The sequence below is a fragment of the Parasteatoda tepidariorum genome, chromosome 2 (assembly GCF_043381705.1).
Source record: "Parasteatoda tepidariorum isolate YZ-2023 chromosome 2, CAS_Ptep_4.0, whole genome shotgun sequence".
NCBI classification, from domain to species: domain Eukaryota; kingdom Metazoa; phylum Arthropoda; class Arachnida; order Araneae; family Theridiidae; genus Parasteatoda; species Parasteatoda tepidariorum.
This window is the reverse complement of record NC_092205.1, coordinates 38,655,071-38,673,244: the sequence shown is the minus strand read 5'-3', so window position 1 is coordinate 38,673,244 and position 18,174 is coordinate 38,655,071. Positions and strand designations below refer to the sequence as shown.

The following is an 18,174-nucleotide window of genomic DNA, read 5'->3' as shown; positions in this document are numbered from 1 at the left end:
AGGATATTTCTTTTTCCTCTCTGTGGTAAACATTTTCATGATTTGTGTGGTAATATAACAGGTTTTGAACTCGCCAGTTCAGCTTTCCTAAGAAAAAATTGTGAATTTTCAAGTTACTTTTTGTTAAATGTAGTTTTGTTTCAATATCCCTTTGTTTTGTTTATGGATTTCGTTATAGTATTTAAAACACAAATCTAAACATAAATCATTTTAACTCAAAAACTTAAACAACTACTATTTGTTTCAAGTCCTTAGCAAAACTCTTCAGACATGGAAGAAAATGACAAATGATGACTTTCAATATTTTTAATTAATTGACTTTAATTCACAGACATTTCGAAAAACAGCGAATTTAAATGACAATAAATATTTGGAAAACATATTCTTAATTTCTGAAAACTTCTGTTGTTTGTTCACAGACTGTGTACGGCCTAATTAAGTTTTGCTTTACTTTCAATAATTCCATTAATTTAATATAGTATAAGAAAATGTTAATAAAAAGAACAAATTTTAATTTTTGTATATGTACATTTTTATCTGACTTATGTGTTCTAATTTTGCGATACATCCCTCGCCTAAGTTTTGCATAATAATCTTACTGTGTCCACACATGAATTAAAGATTACGCGAGTTGTGCTGCTGATTTGCTCTATAAATTGGACTAGTGACCTCAAATGTATATGCTTTTATTACTTCACTTTTAGTAACTTTTTTAAATATGTGTGTACATTAAAGTTAGGTTCTTCTTGCAAATACATGCATTCAATGAAATAAACTGTATTTTATTATTTTATCAACATTAAAACTGAATTGAATGATACTGAATCAAATCAACTGAATTGAATGATACTGAATAAAATCAACTGAATTGAATGATATTGAATCAAATCAACTGATTTAAAATGGCTAAAATAAATGGAATAGCATTTTTGGGGGTGCATTATTATTTTGGTAGGTTATATTTGATGTTTTTGAGCTTTTTTTTCTAAAGCACCTCATAATTTGCTCATTGTTGTTAAACAATAGCTGGTATTTTCTTTCTATTCCTTATCTTGCCAACCTATAAAATAACATCAAAGACTATTCAAGAAAGTAATATCATGACTTTCAATTCCAGCGAGCAAAAGAAATAAAATTTGCAGTGTCCATTAATGCACCTTTAAGAACTTTCTCTCTCGAGTTTTAGGGCCCATTTAACTCGAAGTTTCGTAGAAATGCGGCTTTTAATTTAGTCACTATAACATGAATAAGCTTTTATCTACTAATTAAGTACTCTTTCTATTACTTAAAAGTGAATTCTATAGCGCAAACTTGATTGGAAAATTCTGACAGATATAATTACATCTTTCTTCATGAAAAGTTCAAAAATAGTTTCAATGTAAAACAAATCACTACAAATGAATGATTTCGAGGAGAGATGATTGCAAAAATTAAAAGTTTATTTTTTTGCATTTTTATTAGCTTTATTCTTACTATAAAAAACAAATCAAAATAGTTTCATTAAATAGTTTTAAATTTTAATTTACGTACTTAGATTGTAAAGCTCAATTGATTCTACCGTTTAGAAGATTTTATTGTATTTTTGAGACTATATACATTTTATTTTGAATTTTGGCCATCAAAAAAATTATAGCAGCTTAAAGTTTTCTACTTTTTTTCAGAAGTTCATGCAGGTGTTGTTAAAAATTGTTTTTAAATTGGTTTTAGAGTGTTATTAGTAATGAGTCTAAAACTACAATTTCTAAAACTACAATGAGTACTTCTATAAATATATAAAATGATGAGAGAGATAATTAGTGAAAAATTCGAATTTCTTTACACATTTGAAAATCACAAATAATAAATTTTTTTAGCTACGAGTTCGTTGCCGTTATTCTTGACATTTTAGGTAAGCTTTATATATTTATAGTCAAAGCTCAATAGCTAATAAAGAAAATTGAGTAAACTGTAATTACGAAAAAATGTCTGTGAAAACATAGAGGTTTGCTACATATTTTTTAACATTTTAAACATTACTTTTAAAAAAGTAAATGTTATTAAAATTTTTAATTTGTTTTACAGAAAATAAAATGAGCACCAAACTATATAGCTTAAAAAGTTCATTTTAAGACATTTTAACATAAAAGTCTATTTTAAGGTACATACTTTATATCCTTATTTCGNTATATATATATACACGCGATTGTCTAAAAATGTAAACAATTACTTTAATTAAAATTAACTTAACTAAAATTTCGAAGTATCTATTTAAAAACTAAAATGAAGAAAAACTTCCGACCTATACGAAACTAAAACACCAAAATAAAAAGGAACAACTGAAATTACGAAGCAGAGAAAATTTGTAATTAGCATTAAATATTAACATCGAACCGTGGAAGCAGAATAGACAAATACAATTTAATTAACGTCCATTTTTTAATTAGAGTGTAAGCCTTTTAAAGTATCCCAGAAATCATTACGCGATACAAAGATGTACCGCATAGAAACCACGAACCTAATGCTTTTTGTTTATTTTTCCTTTCTTTACATAACGTAATATGTATTATAGTTTTAGACTTAATTAATAAATTATAATTTAAAGCTAATTTACTTCCCCGTATATTTGTTGAATAACTTGCTGGGCAGAATATATGTATGATTAATTTGTTGAATCCAATTACTTTTCTTGCTATTAAATTGAAAAGCAGAAAGAAACTTTCTCTCCAGTTTTTTTAGTTGTTCATACTGGCCCTAGTATATACTATATTCAATAGTGTGTCATACAATTATCAACCAGTGCAAGGTTTCAATTATCTTGTTGAACATAGTATCTAACAGCCTTGAAGAAAATAATAAATATTTTTTGGATCATAATTTTGCAGAGCATAGAGTTTATTGATTTTTATTATCTTCTGGTTTATTTCAAGAGTCAGCACGAAATAATAATTAAAAAAAAAACATTTATCACTCTATATTAAAAAAAAATCATAGGTTCCATTTTGGGCGTTCTATTTTCCCCGTTCTAGTTTGGTAGTTCGACTTTTTTGACATTTGTTGCTCAGAAGCAAGAAAAAAAAATTAGACTAAATATTATAAAACTTAAAACTTAATACACAAAGATGCAAATTATCCTTTGATAGCAAGCTTTAAACAAAAACGAGGTTGTTTAGTGGTGTGATGTTGGTGATAACGCTTCATCGTTTCCTACTATCTCCACTTACAAAAACCCCGTCGTTCTATCTTAATCTTGATTCATCAATCGTAGTGAAATGAAACCTGGATTTGAAATATAATAAACTGTTCTTTAAACATAAAAAAAAATACTTAGACTTAGGAATAGAAGATATGCGAAAAAATCCAACGAAATAATTAATAATTAGCATGTTTGAACTTCAAACAATATGTAACTATACCCTTATAACGAACAACAGTTAAAAATTGAGACGGTCTTATTTCTTTGATTCTTTTATAGTTTTAAAAATTTTGATGCAGATTCATACCGGCCAATTTTTACGCATTTGGCGTAGTATTTTATTTCTATATCTAAAGTGGTAGTAAAATGTATGCTTTCTATATATACCTTGCATTTATAAACTTATTTTATAATCTTTTTGACAACCACTGGTTTTTAAAAAAATGAGCATATATATTAATATGTAATACTATCGTGGAAGTCCGCATAACCTTTTTCAAAACGCAGCGAATGTTTCTGCCTAAAATTGTAATCATCCTCGAAAGGATTAAAAGTAGAAAGGTATGCGAATATTAAGATTTATATATAGCAAATATATGGTATAAAAATCATTTAATTGCAATAATTGTCGATCAAACTGGAATTAAAAAGAATGCGTTAAAGTCATAATTAAAAAAAAGCCCTGCTAGGTGGAATGTAGATTGTCAAGCATGGTATTTTTGAATGAATGATAATTCTCATACAGAATAAAGAATGGTAATTCTTAAGCTATCAATCAAATCTTAATTTTGTTTTCATTTGGTCGCTCTTCCTGTTTGTTTTCTAAAAACCTTTTTATCAATAGGTTCCCAAATCTTACAGTTTTTGCGCATCAACGCAAAATGTGACGTAAGGCAGAAAAAGTTATCAAAGTACACTTAGATTTGCGAAAACTTTCAAACAAATCAGATTTTAAAAAAAAACCCTCGTATTAAGTTAACAAAAACTGTCCTTTCAACTCTTAAAATTTCACCTCTGTAATTGTATTTCTATGACTTGCAGGGTAAACCCTCTTAGTCAAAAGTTTATATTTCCACACATATTAAAATTGATGTAACACCAGATGTAATATTACGCGAACAGCTGTGTATTTTTTAAAACATTATTTTAGGAAAACATTTTTGAAAATTACTGAAATGTTTTAAATTGTAATTTACACAGAATAGTAATTTTATTGAAAGTATCGAAAGTAACTAACTTTTTTAATCAACTATATGTATACGGAAATGACCACTGCAAATCTGACCTGCTACTTACCAATGTAATTTTTATCCAGAAATTACTGATTTATTCTTTGGTGCGTGACATTTTTTAGTGAAAAACGAGAAATGATTTGATTTTTGATTTAGATGATAGTGATTTTTGAAAAACGAGATATGACACTTGGGCAAAGTTATACATCAATGAAAATCTAAATTCCCTTAAACACTGGAGTTGAAAATAATACCGTGCCAAGATTTTATAGATTAAAGGAAGAAGGACTTTAATTACAGATTTAAATTTTTCTTGCTTTACAATTTATTTATTTGCTAATCTAATTATTGTTAACATTTGATGATATTAGTAAACTAATCAAACTGTAAAATTTATTGAACTGTTAACTGTTATTTATTCTTTTTATAATTTGCATTTACCACAAAATATAATGTAACTCTGAAATAATGTTTTTTTTTTATAAATATCTCAGTGTTTAAATTTCGAGAAGATGTTTAAAAAAGGGATAAATATTTTTTTTTAAATTTATAATATTTATAAATGCATTTATTTCATATATTTTTGATTATCATTGTAAAATTCCTTGTATTTCAAGTCATTAGCATTATTTTCCTTATTCATGTATGCATTAATTGATAAATTATTATCAATTATTTAGCAGTATTCATATGAAATGCTAAAACTTAAGCTATCCGACAAGTTTCAGCAACTTTTATTTTTAAATATTGATTAAAATTTGTAAAAACTATTTTATTTGTTTCATTATGTGTAAAAAATTATAAAACTAACAAGAGTATATTGTTATTATATTTCTAATCAGCTATTTTCAGTTAAAAATACTCTATTTCCTTGCATGTACGCCAAACACTGTAAAAAAAAATTCTATCACCTAAGACAAAAGAATACTTTGAAAATTTTATTTAAAAGTCTATGAACTATGCTTTGAACTATTATATAAAAGGCAAGTGCATATACTATTCAGTTAGGGATCAATGTAGTTAAAAAAAAATCAAATTTTCTAAAAATTTCCTGACTTGCTTTTGCCAAAAAACATGCATAAGAAATGAAATTCTACATATTTTTCTCTTAGTCTATAGTTCAAAACATGTGTGGTATATCCATAAACATTCCTGAAATATTGTAGACTATTAATTTACAAACAACATAAGACATCGTGCTTACGGTGGCGTAAAATGTGAAAAAATCTGATTTTGAGGAAAATACATAAGATTTTAAATCATTAGTCTATCCATTGCTATCACCTTGCACAAAAACTCCTATAACTTCGTAAATAATTAAAGTACAAGCAAAAGTGAAATATTTTTAGATAGCTAAGAATACGGGAATTATAATTTTTAAATTAAATAAACTTCAAAAATATTGGAAAAATCGTGTTTTTGCACCATAAAGAATAAATTTTTAGAATAAAAATACTGTATTTTAATTATGGAGACCAAAGCTTTGATGTTATACAAAGAGACAATCAAAAAATTATCTCCAAAACCAAACCAAAGCAGACAAAACTGTTTACGCATATCATTTCCTTACTGAAAGCATTAATTGTTTACATAGGTTAGCGTTTATTGATAAATAACACTTCGGACACCTTATCTGTGGGTAACAGAAAACACAATTATGATTTGATTCGTAGCAAATTCTTTGTTTCGGAATAATCCGAATGCTTCCAATGTAAATCTTTCAAAACTAAAAAAATTATATTAAACTACTCTATTAGTTTTCTTTTTTTGATTCATGCTACAAATTGCTCATGCTACTGAAGAAATAATCCATCAATTCGGTTTAACAATTTCATCTCTGCTTATGAAACTATCAATAAAATTCGTTGCATTAGCTGACAGCAAGATTAAAAGATTCATTACTGAAGGGCTTGTATCAAACTTAATATATTCAACAATAAATACCCTTGATAATCTAGTGAACGGATCAGTCACCATCTCTCATCCTTTTTTCAGCGCATGCGCTGCTCTTGATCAGCCTTTGCCGGCAGAGTGAGAGCGACACTGCTGCCTCTGAGAGTCCCCGCGGAAGTTCTGGAGCATCTCTCGCTCCTGCTGCTCTCTTTCAACCCGAGTTTATGTTTTATCTATCCTCCGAGGGTTCTCCCGTTAAGGAGTAAAAGTGCTTTTCCTGTGTACTGACCGTAAAACAGGTGAAAAAGCTCAGGGAAGGAAATTGGATAGCGTTGTTGTCCTGACGATCTGCAGATAATTGAATTTATTCTTCTCGTCTTCTATTAAAGAAGAAGAGCACCATATTAAAATGTATTGAGTGTTATCTGTAAAAAATTCATTCTTTTCGGTCTTTAAGGTAATATTTAAAAATATGGTTTCCTACTTATCAGAGTAAAAATGCTTATATCATTTTGATGATAATATCTTAGCAAAAGACTATAGTTGATTTGATATTTACATACTGATATCACTTAAAAATCTTATTTAAATAAAACCACAACCCATTTTACTTGTTTTGTACTTACATGTATCATGCTTTATGTTTAAATGTCGAGGGAAAAAACTGATTTTATACCTTGTAACTTATAAATTATATTTAGATAGATTCAGTTAGAAAGATATGCGATGCATAAAGACAGTATCAAAACTATAATATTAGCACACACCTATATGTTTACATGTAGACTTTTCTAATATAGACTATACTATAAGTAAAACTTATTAGGAAACTTTACAGAATAAGAATCTGAAATCTATTGTACTCTTGTTGAAAAAAGAATTAATAATGATTAAGATTAATTGAAAATTAATAACAAATGAATGGAATTCCAATTATTTAACGATGGATAGCGTAGATCTAAATATATTAATTTCATATATATTAATATTACTGACATTATTCCCTTCCCAATGTGCAAGTGAGCAAAGAAGATTAAGTTCCAGGGTAGTGACAACCAAGTACGGTGCCTTGAGAGGTTTTATCAATTCTTTAGCAAACAGACAATTGCAGCATGTCGAGGTTTTTCAAGGAATACCATATGCAAGTGCTCCCATTGGTTCTCTCCGATTTATGCCACCGGTTACACCTCCCCACTGGAGGGGTATAATGGACGCTGATAGCTTAGGACCAGTGTGCCCACAAAAACTTCCAGACATTAGCAATGAAACTTTAGCTTTAAGAAAAATGCCTCTAGGAAGATTTCAGTTTTTAAAAAGACTATTACCTTACTTGAAGAATCAGAGTGAGGATTGTTTATTTTTAAACATATATGCACCAGCGATTGGTAAGTTTAATTGCTTATTTTCTGTATGCTTACCGTGCTGTATCTATAGATGTTTTAGTAATTACTTTATTAATGTATTACTAAAGCTGTAATTAATAAGCAGCTATAGTTAGTAGTAATAGTTAATAGTTATCAGCTATAATTAATAAAAAATATTCATTTTTTATTAATTATAGCTCTCATTTATTTAAAGTATAAAAGTGAGTTAAAAAGTGATATCCCGTATCTTCTAAAAATAATTGTTTTCTTAAAAAATTATATTTTGCGAGAGTTAGGGCTGGAGATAATAGCCCAATTTTGGTGCATAAAAAGACACACATATGTGTAGTTTCTAGTGATCTTTGTAGTTTAAGCACGAAAATCTGTTTATCTCTTTTCTATGAAAAATGAGGATATCACTTTTTAACCACGAGACTTTCATAAATTTGATGTCTTTTACTTCGCATTTCCTTAAGGGATTATTTAGATATCTCAATTAAAATACTTGGATACTTATTTCGCAATTAAAATTTCAGTTAACATGCAAATTATTGCTGCACATTTAATTGACTTCAAAAAAACTTGTGGCATATTATTAATTTCATATTCCTAAAATTTTATAGATTTTGACAGTAAGCAGCAGTAAAAGTTCTATTAATTATTCTAGTAAGAGTATTTATAGTTTTTTTAAGCTGGATTAATTGAGACAGAGGGTTATGAAATGATTGTTTGAAGTTAAAATGTAATTTTAGCATATTCTTCCAAGTTCAAAGCAGAGGGTAAAATTAGAAAAAGTGAGAGCACAGTAAAAAATTAAAAATAGTCTTAGAATGAAGGCAAAAAGATAACTTTTTCCACTCTTCACAAATTCGATTTCAAATAAATAATCAAGCAAATAAATAAATAATAAAAAATAACAGTTTACCCTAGTCCTTAGGCTTTTTAATTACTCTCTTAGCTTTAATTCACAGATGTCCATTCTTAAAAGATTATTAATATTTTTTCTTTAATTGGAATTCATATTATGTCCGTCAGGTTTCGTTAACAGCTGCATGGAAGTTATGAATTTTTTCTCCTTTCGATCATGTATATCAGTGAGAAAATTGTTTCTAACAGAAATAATTTTGATTTGTTAAGTTCACAAATTGTTTCAGCTCTATTAAATATTTTAATATCTTCTGAGATTCTTAAAACTTCCTTAATTGTTTGCTTAAATAAGAATAATTTTGTGTTTAGCTATGTTTGAAAGGTTTGCAAAAAATGGTGAGATACAGGGAGTACTGAAAAAATATTTAGAAAACTCGGAAGCCATACGAAAAAGGCTTTCGAAACATCTTTTATTATTAAAATTCCCAATGTTTGACAGAAATGTGTGAAGTTTTAGGTTTAAATTACCAATTTGGTGACATATTAGATATTTATTGCAATTTATTGATAAAATTTAATAGAAAAAAGAAATAATATTCTTATTACTAGCTATTTTTGTTCCGTAAGTTTTTGTTTTTTAATAAAGCTTTTAAAAAATACAGTTTGAATCTGAATACTGTACCGTTTTAATATTGTATCTGAATATTGCTTTCGCTGAGTATATACAAGGCTTTCCATTTGATTATTTATACTTTTATAACTTATCGTTTTATCTAGTTTGCGAGCATTGTTTTAATGTTTCAGTTTAATTACTTAGTGTGACGCCATTTCGGAGACACATTAATATTTTATATTTGATTGTAATGGAATGCAGGCTAATGATTAACATTAAAATGGATGCTTTTGAGATTACAAAAAAGTAACACAGCTCAAAGATTTAAATTAGTTTAACCGTTATTTTCCATAAATAATAGTTCATAAATAAATTTGTATAGTTTCAAATACTACTTAAAAATTTTTTTCAGTTTTTTTCCTTGGTTAACCGTTTTTCACTGTAAATCCGGTTCAAATTACGGGAAAAATATCGGTTCTCTGGGTACTTACATTTTTCACCGTAAACTCAATTTTTACCAGAATATATAATATATGGAGAATCTATAAAAGAGAAACCTACACTTTAAAGTGTTCTTTTGAATCAATTTTGTTGCATTATATTTGACTCTATATCTATATAAATGTAAAGAACATTCTATTACTGTATATTTATATATATATATATATATATATATATATATATATACAATATCTTTAAGGAAATATCTTTCTAGTCTCAAATAAATTTCTACAGCATTATTTTCGATTTTAAGTTTTGTTATAGAGTCAAAACTCCTTTTATATATTCAAGCAAGCAAACATCAATTTGAGAGAGAAAACAGATCTTTTTCGTCAACATTTTGTTGCGAGTAAAAGCTCTGCTTTATTAATAAAAAGAACCTGTCTATAAAAATATACATTTTCTTTCATAAAGTTTCATGAAATGTAACATTGTAGGTAATAATTTATTTTTAGTTATTATTGCTAGTTGTTTAATTATCATATGTCATAGTGCTATTATGCATAGATGCTATTATGCATGTAATGTTTTTATGTTTTTTGTGCAATATTAAAATTTGTTGCTAATTTTAAAATTAAACTTTATTGCAGTGTTTTTAAAATTATTTTGTCAAATGACATGTTTTAAACTATTTCATTTTTTAAACTATTTGTGTAACCGTAGTATTTAAAGATTTAAAAGAACCAAGAAAAGAACACGTATCATTTTCGTCAAAGAAAAACATATTTTTTTTGAATTAGACAGCATGAAACCTAATAGCAACCACTGTAGCATCTATAAATGACTTTCTTGGCAAGCCTGTAATTACAAATGCTGAAAAATAATAAATGTTTTCATTTAGATTGCTAATTATTATGCTAAAGAAACTAAATCTTCAAGTTTAAGTATCGACAGGTACAGTAAATATAATAATCCATAAAATAGATTCTCCACATGAAACTTACACTATAAAGTGCTCTTTTAAATCAATTTTGTTGCATTCTATTAAGATAATTTTGCAATAATTTTAAATTGTGTCATAATTTCAAATCTGTTTATAATGTTACGTAAATATAATATGTTATAAATATATTGTTAATCATTATAGGTAATAATATTAACTATAAAAACAACTGTTAATTATTTTATCAAAGATGAGTTTGAGGATCAGACATATTTTTAGATTCTCATATCTTAAAAAATTGAATTGAATCTCATTTCTCGAAAAATTCAATTTCATAAAAAATGCAATTTCTTAAAAAATCCAATTCCTCACGAAATCGAACTCTTATAGGAACTAAAATTTTAGCTAGGGGAAAAGAAAAAGAAAATCTCTTGAAATTTTCTTCTTCAGTATAGATTTTGCTGATAATGACTGTATAATGCAAATCAAGTTTTTTCTTAATGATGTAAAATTGTATTATGAAATTTATTTTTGATAAAAAAATAAGTTTTCAAATTTATGTTTTTCAAATATGCGTTTTGATGGTTTAGGTAGCATCACCGGTATCACAGTTTGGGTAACTTTAGACCTTTGCTTAATCTTACGATATATTTTAGACCAGAAAATCTTTGAGCGAGCATTGAAACCTATTTGGCTATGTGGAAAACTTTTCTAAGTCAAACTAACCATATTTGCGTTGCATTGCATGAAGTAGATAATACCTTCATGGGTATCAAAGAGATATTTAGTTCTCCTTTTTATAAAAACTGAGGATATTTTTCAATGATTTATTTTTTAAAAAAAAATTTAGATATATTTTGGTGTTCGCATTGCTTTTGAGAAATAGAGCAATTATTGACGTAACACTCATATTTCCAAAAATAAAAGTTTTTCTTTAATCTAGTAATAGAATATTTAATCATATATTTGTTTCGTGTTTTCTTCTATTATGTACTAATTGCCTAATCTGTAAATATGAGACGATGTGCAAACAGTACATTCCGAAGCAGAAATATACAATTGATATTCAAATTCCATTTTCATATAATATTATTTTAAAAAATATGGTTTAATAAATTGAATTGAATCTATTTTCTTCCGGTAAGGAATGACATGGCATTTAAAGTCCGTGCACGTTGCACTTAAAGTCAATATGAAGAATAATATAAGTTTGTTAGTTAGAACACCTATAATGCGTAAAAACAAAGCTTCATGTGAACATTTTGAATAGCACTCCCAAAATGGTCAAATTGGAATCATTTTTCCTAATTTAAAATTCAGTTCCGTAAATAGGTAAGTAGCTTCTCTGGCTGTAAGCTAACCAAAACATAATGTTTAGAAATGTCAGAAATCAGAAAGTTTTTTAAGATGAGCATAATTCAACACGACAAAACATTATTGGACGTCATTAATTTGATGTTACAAAACCCATCATTAATGTCGAAAAATCATTTTAACATTGTTTCAAATATTTAAACCCTTTTGCTCATCATTTTGGACTAAACTCACCAAACACAATATTTTTATATAATATATTTTCCATCAATTTACTTTCAATTTATAATCTTAGGAAGACGGAAGTTCAATGAGTGGGGGTGTACATTAGAAAGTCTTTATCTTAGAAAAAAATTTGATTTAGAAAGAAAGAGAAATTAAGAAGACTTCGAACGTGTAAACAATGAAAAATACAACAAGTAATAATAATGATAGTGGTAATAATAATAATCACCATTATTGAAATTCTTATGGGGAATAATTAGAATTAAAATCTTCAATAAAAAAATAATAATTAAAGAATCTGAAATCTTTATTTTTTCAACTGAGCTATATAAAATATAGTTTTTAGGAAATTTGAATTTTTAAATAATTTAATAATAACTTTTAAAAATAAATATATTTTTATTTGTATTAATTAAATGAAAGAAACGGGAGTGGTGTAATTTTCTTTTACCTTAAGTACTTCTTTAACACCTTGGAGAGTACTAAATTTTACAGCGTCTTATTAAATAAATTACCAAGATTTCTTTGTTGCACCACAACAGGAAAAAATTTCGTTAGCTGTAAAAATATGCTGGTAAAACACAAAGCCCATAAAAAAAATCCAGACGAAACACTATTAAAATTGAATAAGTGGACCATTAGCATCATTTAGGGAATTCCTTGAATGTTTCAACTGCAACCTTATTATCGTCTAAACAGCATATCCGAAAGATAAAAAAAATACTTTTTGCAAAAAACTGCAGTTCAGCAAATTAAAATTGAAGATAGAGAAGAAAAAAATAAGGCTTGCCAAAAATTCCCTTTTAAATAGTTAAAAAGTACGCGTGCTTGAATTAGTGTTTTTTTTTTTTTAATGTATAAACTATTTTCTTGTTTAAAAGCACTGCATTGCGAATTTCTCTGTGATAATTAATGAATAATTTTTAGAAAAATAGTCTAATTATGAAGTTATTTCGATCAATTGAAAGAATGAGACCTTTTTAATAAATAAAAAAGTTGGAGGAAATAATATACCTTTGATAAAAAATTTAAATTTCGTTAATCGATTTTTTATTGTAACAAACAAAATCAGAAAGCAAATATTTTTTTGAAAAGATGTATAAGCCGTAAAAAATAATTTTAAAGTTAGTATCTAATATTTTTCAAATTAAATGGAATACATTTTGGACTATTTATTTCTATTTTTTTAGTTTATAATAAATTTAAAAAAAAACATCTGAAAGTTTTTCTATTATGTATTTAGATGCATTGAAATTTTTTTTTACCGATTTCATCAATGATTTTTGTTTTATCGTCAAACTGATGTTGAATTTTTAAAAAAACCTGCATAGACAATAAATACAGTATTTTGCAAAAACCAGTAGAACTGAAAAATTCGTTTTGCCTGCAATGTAAGCAAATACGGATTAAATTTAAATGAGTTGTGGATTATAATCATGTTTAATCTCTCACTTTACCACATATGATGATTTTTCATATTTGGTGATTCCGTATTTCTCATCAGCTGAATTTCTCTATTCGTTTCTCATTTATTTTTCACTAATTTATCATAAAATTGCTCTATATTTAACAAAATGTAAGTTTTGATAATCTGACAAAACTCTTTTATCCCTCATTTGTGATTATAATGCATTCATGGAGACTTTCAACAATTCTTGATCTGATGGCAAAACAATTTTCACCTTGTGACGGCGTGACACAATGATTAGTGGCATCACTAATCATACAGGTTTTCAATGATTGATTTCTATCAATTACAGATTTCACATACTCCTGCTAATTTTGTTGGGTTCCATAATCATTTATATTCTTCGATATGAGGCATTAAAAATTTAATTTATTTTACGAAACTTCTAAATTACTCATCTGTCCTTTTAGTGTATTCATGGAAAAATTCAACTCCCCCATGATCTAATTCTAATTTAAAAACCATTTGCACCTTGTGACGGGATTACTCAAGGATTAGGGTTATCACTAATCAGGCTGTTACCTGGGATCAATTCCCGCCCTTTTGACTAAATTCTCATATCCTTGTTATTTCAGTTGGATTCCATAACCAGATGTGTTTTTCGATTTACTAAGATAAAAAAACGTTATGCTCTAATTATTTGACGAAACTGCTTAATCACTCTCTTGTATTTTAGCGCATTCTTGCGATAAACCAACAATCCGTTACCTGATTTCATAACCATTTACGCCTTATGACGCATAACTCTTTTACATTTATTGTATCATATAATCAGTTGTGCTATAAAATACACTTCATTAAAATAAATTCTTTTTACGGAATCTATGTATTCACAATAGTGAATGTAAAAATTATATCAATTTTACAAAATCTGGTCGATGCAAATTCAATATCAGGCTTGCATAGACCACAGTGCTGACGTGAAATATCTTCAGTGGTAGACGGATCATAGGTTAGAGTCCCATTGCCGTCAGGCTAACCGTGGGAGGTTCTCGTGGTCTTCCTCGCCATGTAACGTAAATGCGTTTTAATTCCATCAAAAAGTCCTCCACGAAGGCAAATTTCTCCCAATACTTGATCCATGAGTTCCCTTGTCTTCTAGATCGGGTTCAAAATTGCAAGGCTACGGAAGCATTAGTAGTCGTTAGCCCAAAAATTGGGTCGGCTGATCAACGACGGTTATAGAATAAATTAAAATTATAAAAAATGTTATCTTGGTTGGTTGGGCACTGGATAGCTAGGTTGGTAGGGCACTGGGCCCATGTTCAAGAGTTCAGGGGTTCGATCCCCACCGGCCACAGACTCCCTGTGCAGTAAATGGTGACTGATGCATGTTAAATATGTCGAGTCCTCCATGCTCCCATGAACAATCAATACCTCTGGGGATACAAATCAGAGAGTTTCATTGTCTTCTGGATTGGTTCAGAATTATAAGGCTACGGAGTTGAACATTAGTAATCGTAAAACAAAAATTGGGCTTGCTGTTCAACGACGGATAAAATGAAATAAAATGTTATCTATGTTTCTTGAGTCATTTCCTATGAAAAGGTTTAATCAATAACGAAGAAACCTTCACTCAGAAATGGTGAACGATAGAATTTCATTCTGAGTGATTTAATGATCGGATCTAGGCTTCAATTTTCATGGTTTGCTAGGGTAACTTCAAATGTGCCAATTAATTAGTGCAGACGATATTTTAAGTCATGAAATCAGGCACTAACACGTATATTCTTTGAAGAAACATACCTTTTATTCGATTGAATTCAGATTTTTAATCCCCACCATTTTGCTGTAGTGTAATCACTATCTGGGAAATATGGTTATTTGGGTTTGGATAGGAGAGCTGTTGAAAGGCTTGGTCCCTTTAATGCGAATTTTGTTTCTTGCGTATTTCACCATATCTAGAGAAGATTTTAAGTGAATTGAAAAATTTTTGCTCTAAATTATAAAAATCATTTATTCCGATTCCTTTATTCCGTATATGATAAAATTAACTCCTAGTAAATATTTATCGTTTTTATAATTTTTTTAATGATAGTAAAAGAAATTTAATTGAGGGCATACAATTTTTTACATTCCTTTAAAGAATGTACAATTTTACAACGCAAAATACAAAATTTGAGCAAATTCGGTTGAATAGTTCTTGAAAAATCGAATTTCAAATATACGACTTTTTTAAAATTTGATTTCTTATTAAATTTTCGTCCAATTTCCCTCAAATTTTGTATTTTAACACATATAATTATAGTTCTTTAAATGCTGTTAAAAAAATATATACCTTATAATTCAAATGTTTTTCGATTGATATTAAATAAAATAATAAAAAATTATAAATATTTGTTAAAAGTTATTTTTTGCGTGGAATTATCTTCAGACAAATAAATTTTATTGTTCTGAGCAAAGACTTCTCAATTCACTTAAAAAATGCGAGATATGGTAAAACACGGAAAAAGTAACATTAACGGGTCCAAATTTTGGATTGCTCTTCAGACCAAACTTTGAGGATCATATTTCCTACATTTCTGCTACCCCCTACATTTTGAGGTTCAGAAATATGAATCCGTAGGGAAAAAAGGTACGCTTATTCTGAGAAAGTACGTTTTTGTATCTGATTTCGCAGCGTAAAATATCTTCATCACTAAGTAATCATCATATTTGAGATTACCTCCTTGAAATATAAAGATTGAGACTTAGAACTTGAAGATCCGATAATTAGTTTAAAAGTTATCTAAGGTGGTCCGTTTTGTTGTGCACTGCACAGTGTTTGCAATAATTCCATAGTAGTTAAATAATATTTTCTAAAAAAAGTTGTCTAAATGTTAGACAAAATATGATTAGTTATAATTTCCAACTCAAATTTCTGGCTACTTGTGAAACATAAAATTTCAAGTCATTAATTTCTATTACTCTGTCTTGTGCCTTTAAATAATTTTAAAATAACTCATTTTCTTAGAAACGTAACCATTTTTTTGCACTTTTATAAACATTAAATTATATTATTCTATTTTTATTTCCATATACTTAAATAAAAACGTAAAAATATATTCAGCGAGAAATGTAACCCTTGCAATGATGATGATGATAGCAATCACGCAAGCCTGCTCTCTGTGATAATGAGTTTGTCCGCTGCCGAGAAATAACAATCAATATCGTAGCTGATTTTAAAGCAACTTTCGCCATCTTGGAAAATAAAGTTTGGCACGTGAATCTTGTTATCACTGATTATCTGTATTTTAAGTTTTCATATTTTGTAGCATTTTTTCCAACTGAGAAAGACAGGAAATGTAATTATTTCGAATGGAATCGGTACTGATTAGGCATTTAATTATAATTTTTCTTCTTATTTTCTGTAGAAATTCTTTAATAGACTTATCCATTAATTTAAGAAGCAGGATTTAAATAATTAAATGTTAGAAGAATTAAAGTCATTGAACATTATTGTTCTTCTTGCTTAGGTGTGTTTTTAATTTGCATTCTTTCAGACAGTTAGGCGTTGATTCAGAAAATTATTTCATTCATTTTCTTATCACGTAGGTAAAATTTTAAGCTATTGCTATACGTCTAAATGGCCGGTTTTTAATGTATATTCTATTTTTTAAAGGAACAAGCTTTTACAATTTCAAAATAGTCTTAGTTCTTAAGATTTTTCTGAAACAAATATAATAGGAAAGTTGAATCAAAAATTGAGAATGAAATATTTATCACTTGTAAGAAAATATTTAAACTTGTTTTTTGTAACTTCTGATATCTTTGTTATATTTTCTTACAAGTTTATATTATATATTTATCGCGTAGCTAACTTTAAATAAAATTGCATCGTATTCCCACTAAAAAATGAACAAATAATTTAAGGAAATGCATGCTTTCTTAACATATTTTTTCTTACCTTATGTTGAAAAATTTTTATCTATATTTAGGAACATTTTAATCTATATTACGGACACAAGAATAAAAATAGTACGGACACAAGAATAAAAACAATCATTTTTAAATAAAATCGAAAAGAAATATTCAACTTGCAATGACTTAAATTAACATCAGTGGCAAATAAGTATTAAGTTATGATCTAATTAAAGATAATTTAACAGTTACAGTGGTTTCTAGCATCGTGTAATTCCTTTTATAAACACGAAAATTTCGATTCACTATCAAAAACCTTTACATTTATAAACGTCAAAAGAGAAATAATCTCTTAAAATGCTTAATAATATGGCTGCTTTGTTTTACTAAACAAAAAAAATATGCTTTTTATTAATATAAATATAATTTGCTTTCACTATCTTTGAGATCTAAAAAAAGGAATATTTTATTTTATGGATACTTGTTAGTCCCACACAAAACGGCTTCTGTGCTAAAGAATCAACTTTTGTTTGACACATAATGTAACTAAAAATTGCGTGCGTTGTATATTAATAACCATAAGATCTTAGTGTTGTTTATTATCATTTTTGATTAATTTATTTTGTTAAATTTCCAGACATGAAGCATAGCATTTCCGAAAGCAATAGTTAAAACTTCGCTTTACTACATTCACTAAATCTTCAGTTATTCAGAATAGAATTATGAATTATATTAAATTATATTATGAATCACGAATTCATATGACTATTTAAATAAACAATACATTTGTTATATTATGCTA

The 18,174-nt window shown here is 27.5% G+C and overlaps 1 protein-coding gene across 3 annotated transcripts in view; it reads left to right on the top strand.

Moving 5' to 3' along the window:
* The first annotated feature begins 6,443 nt into the window (after positions 1–6,443).
* Positions 6,444–18,174, top strand: part of LOC107438593 (neuroligin-4, X-linked-like) — a 184,390-nt gene continuing 172,659 nt past the window's right edge. For all 3 annotated transcript variants that reach the window (XM_071177467.1, XM_071177468.1, XM_043053860.2), the window contains exon 1: positions 6,444–7,682. In XM_071177467.1, coding sequence (XP_071033568.1) covers positions 7,241–7,682 — 442 coding nt within the window. In that variant the 5' untranslated portion in view covers positions 6,444–7,240. The remainder of the gene's footprint in view (positions 7,683–18,174) is intronic.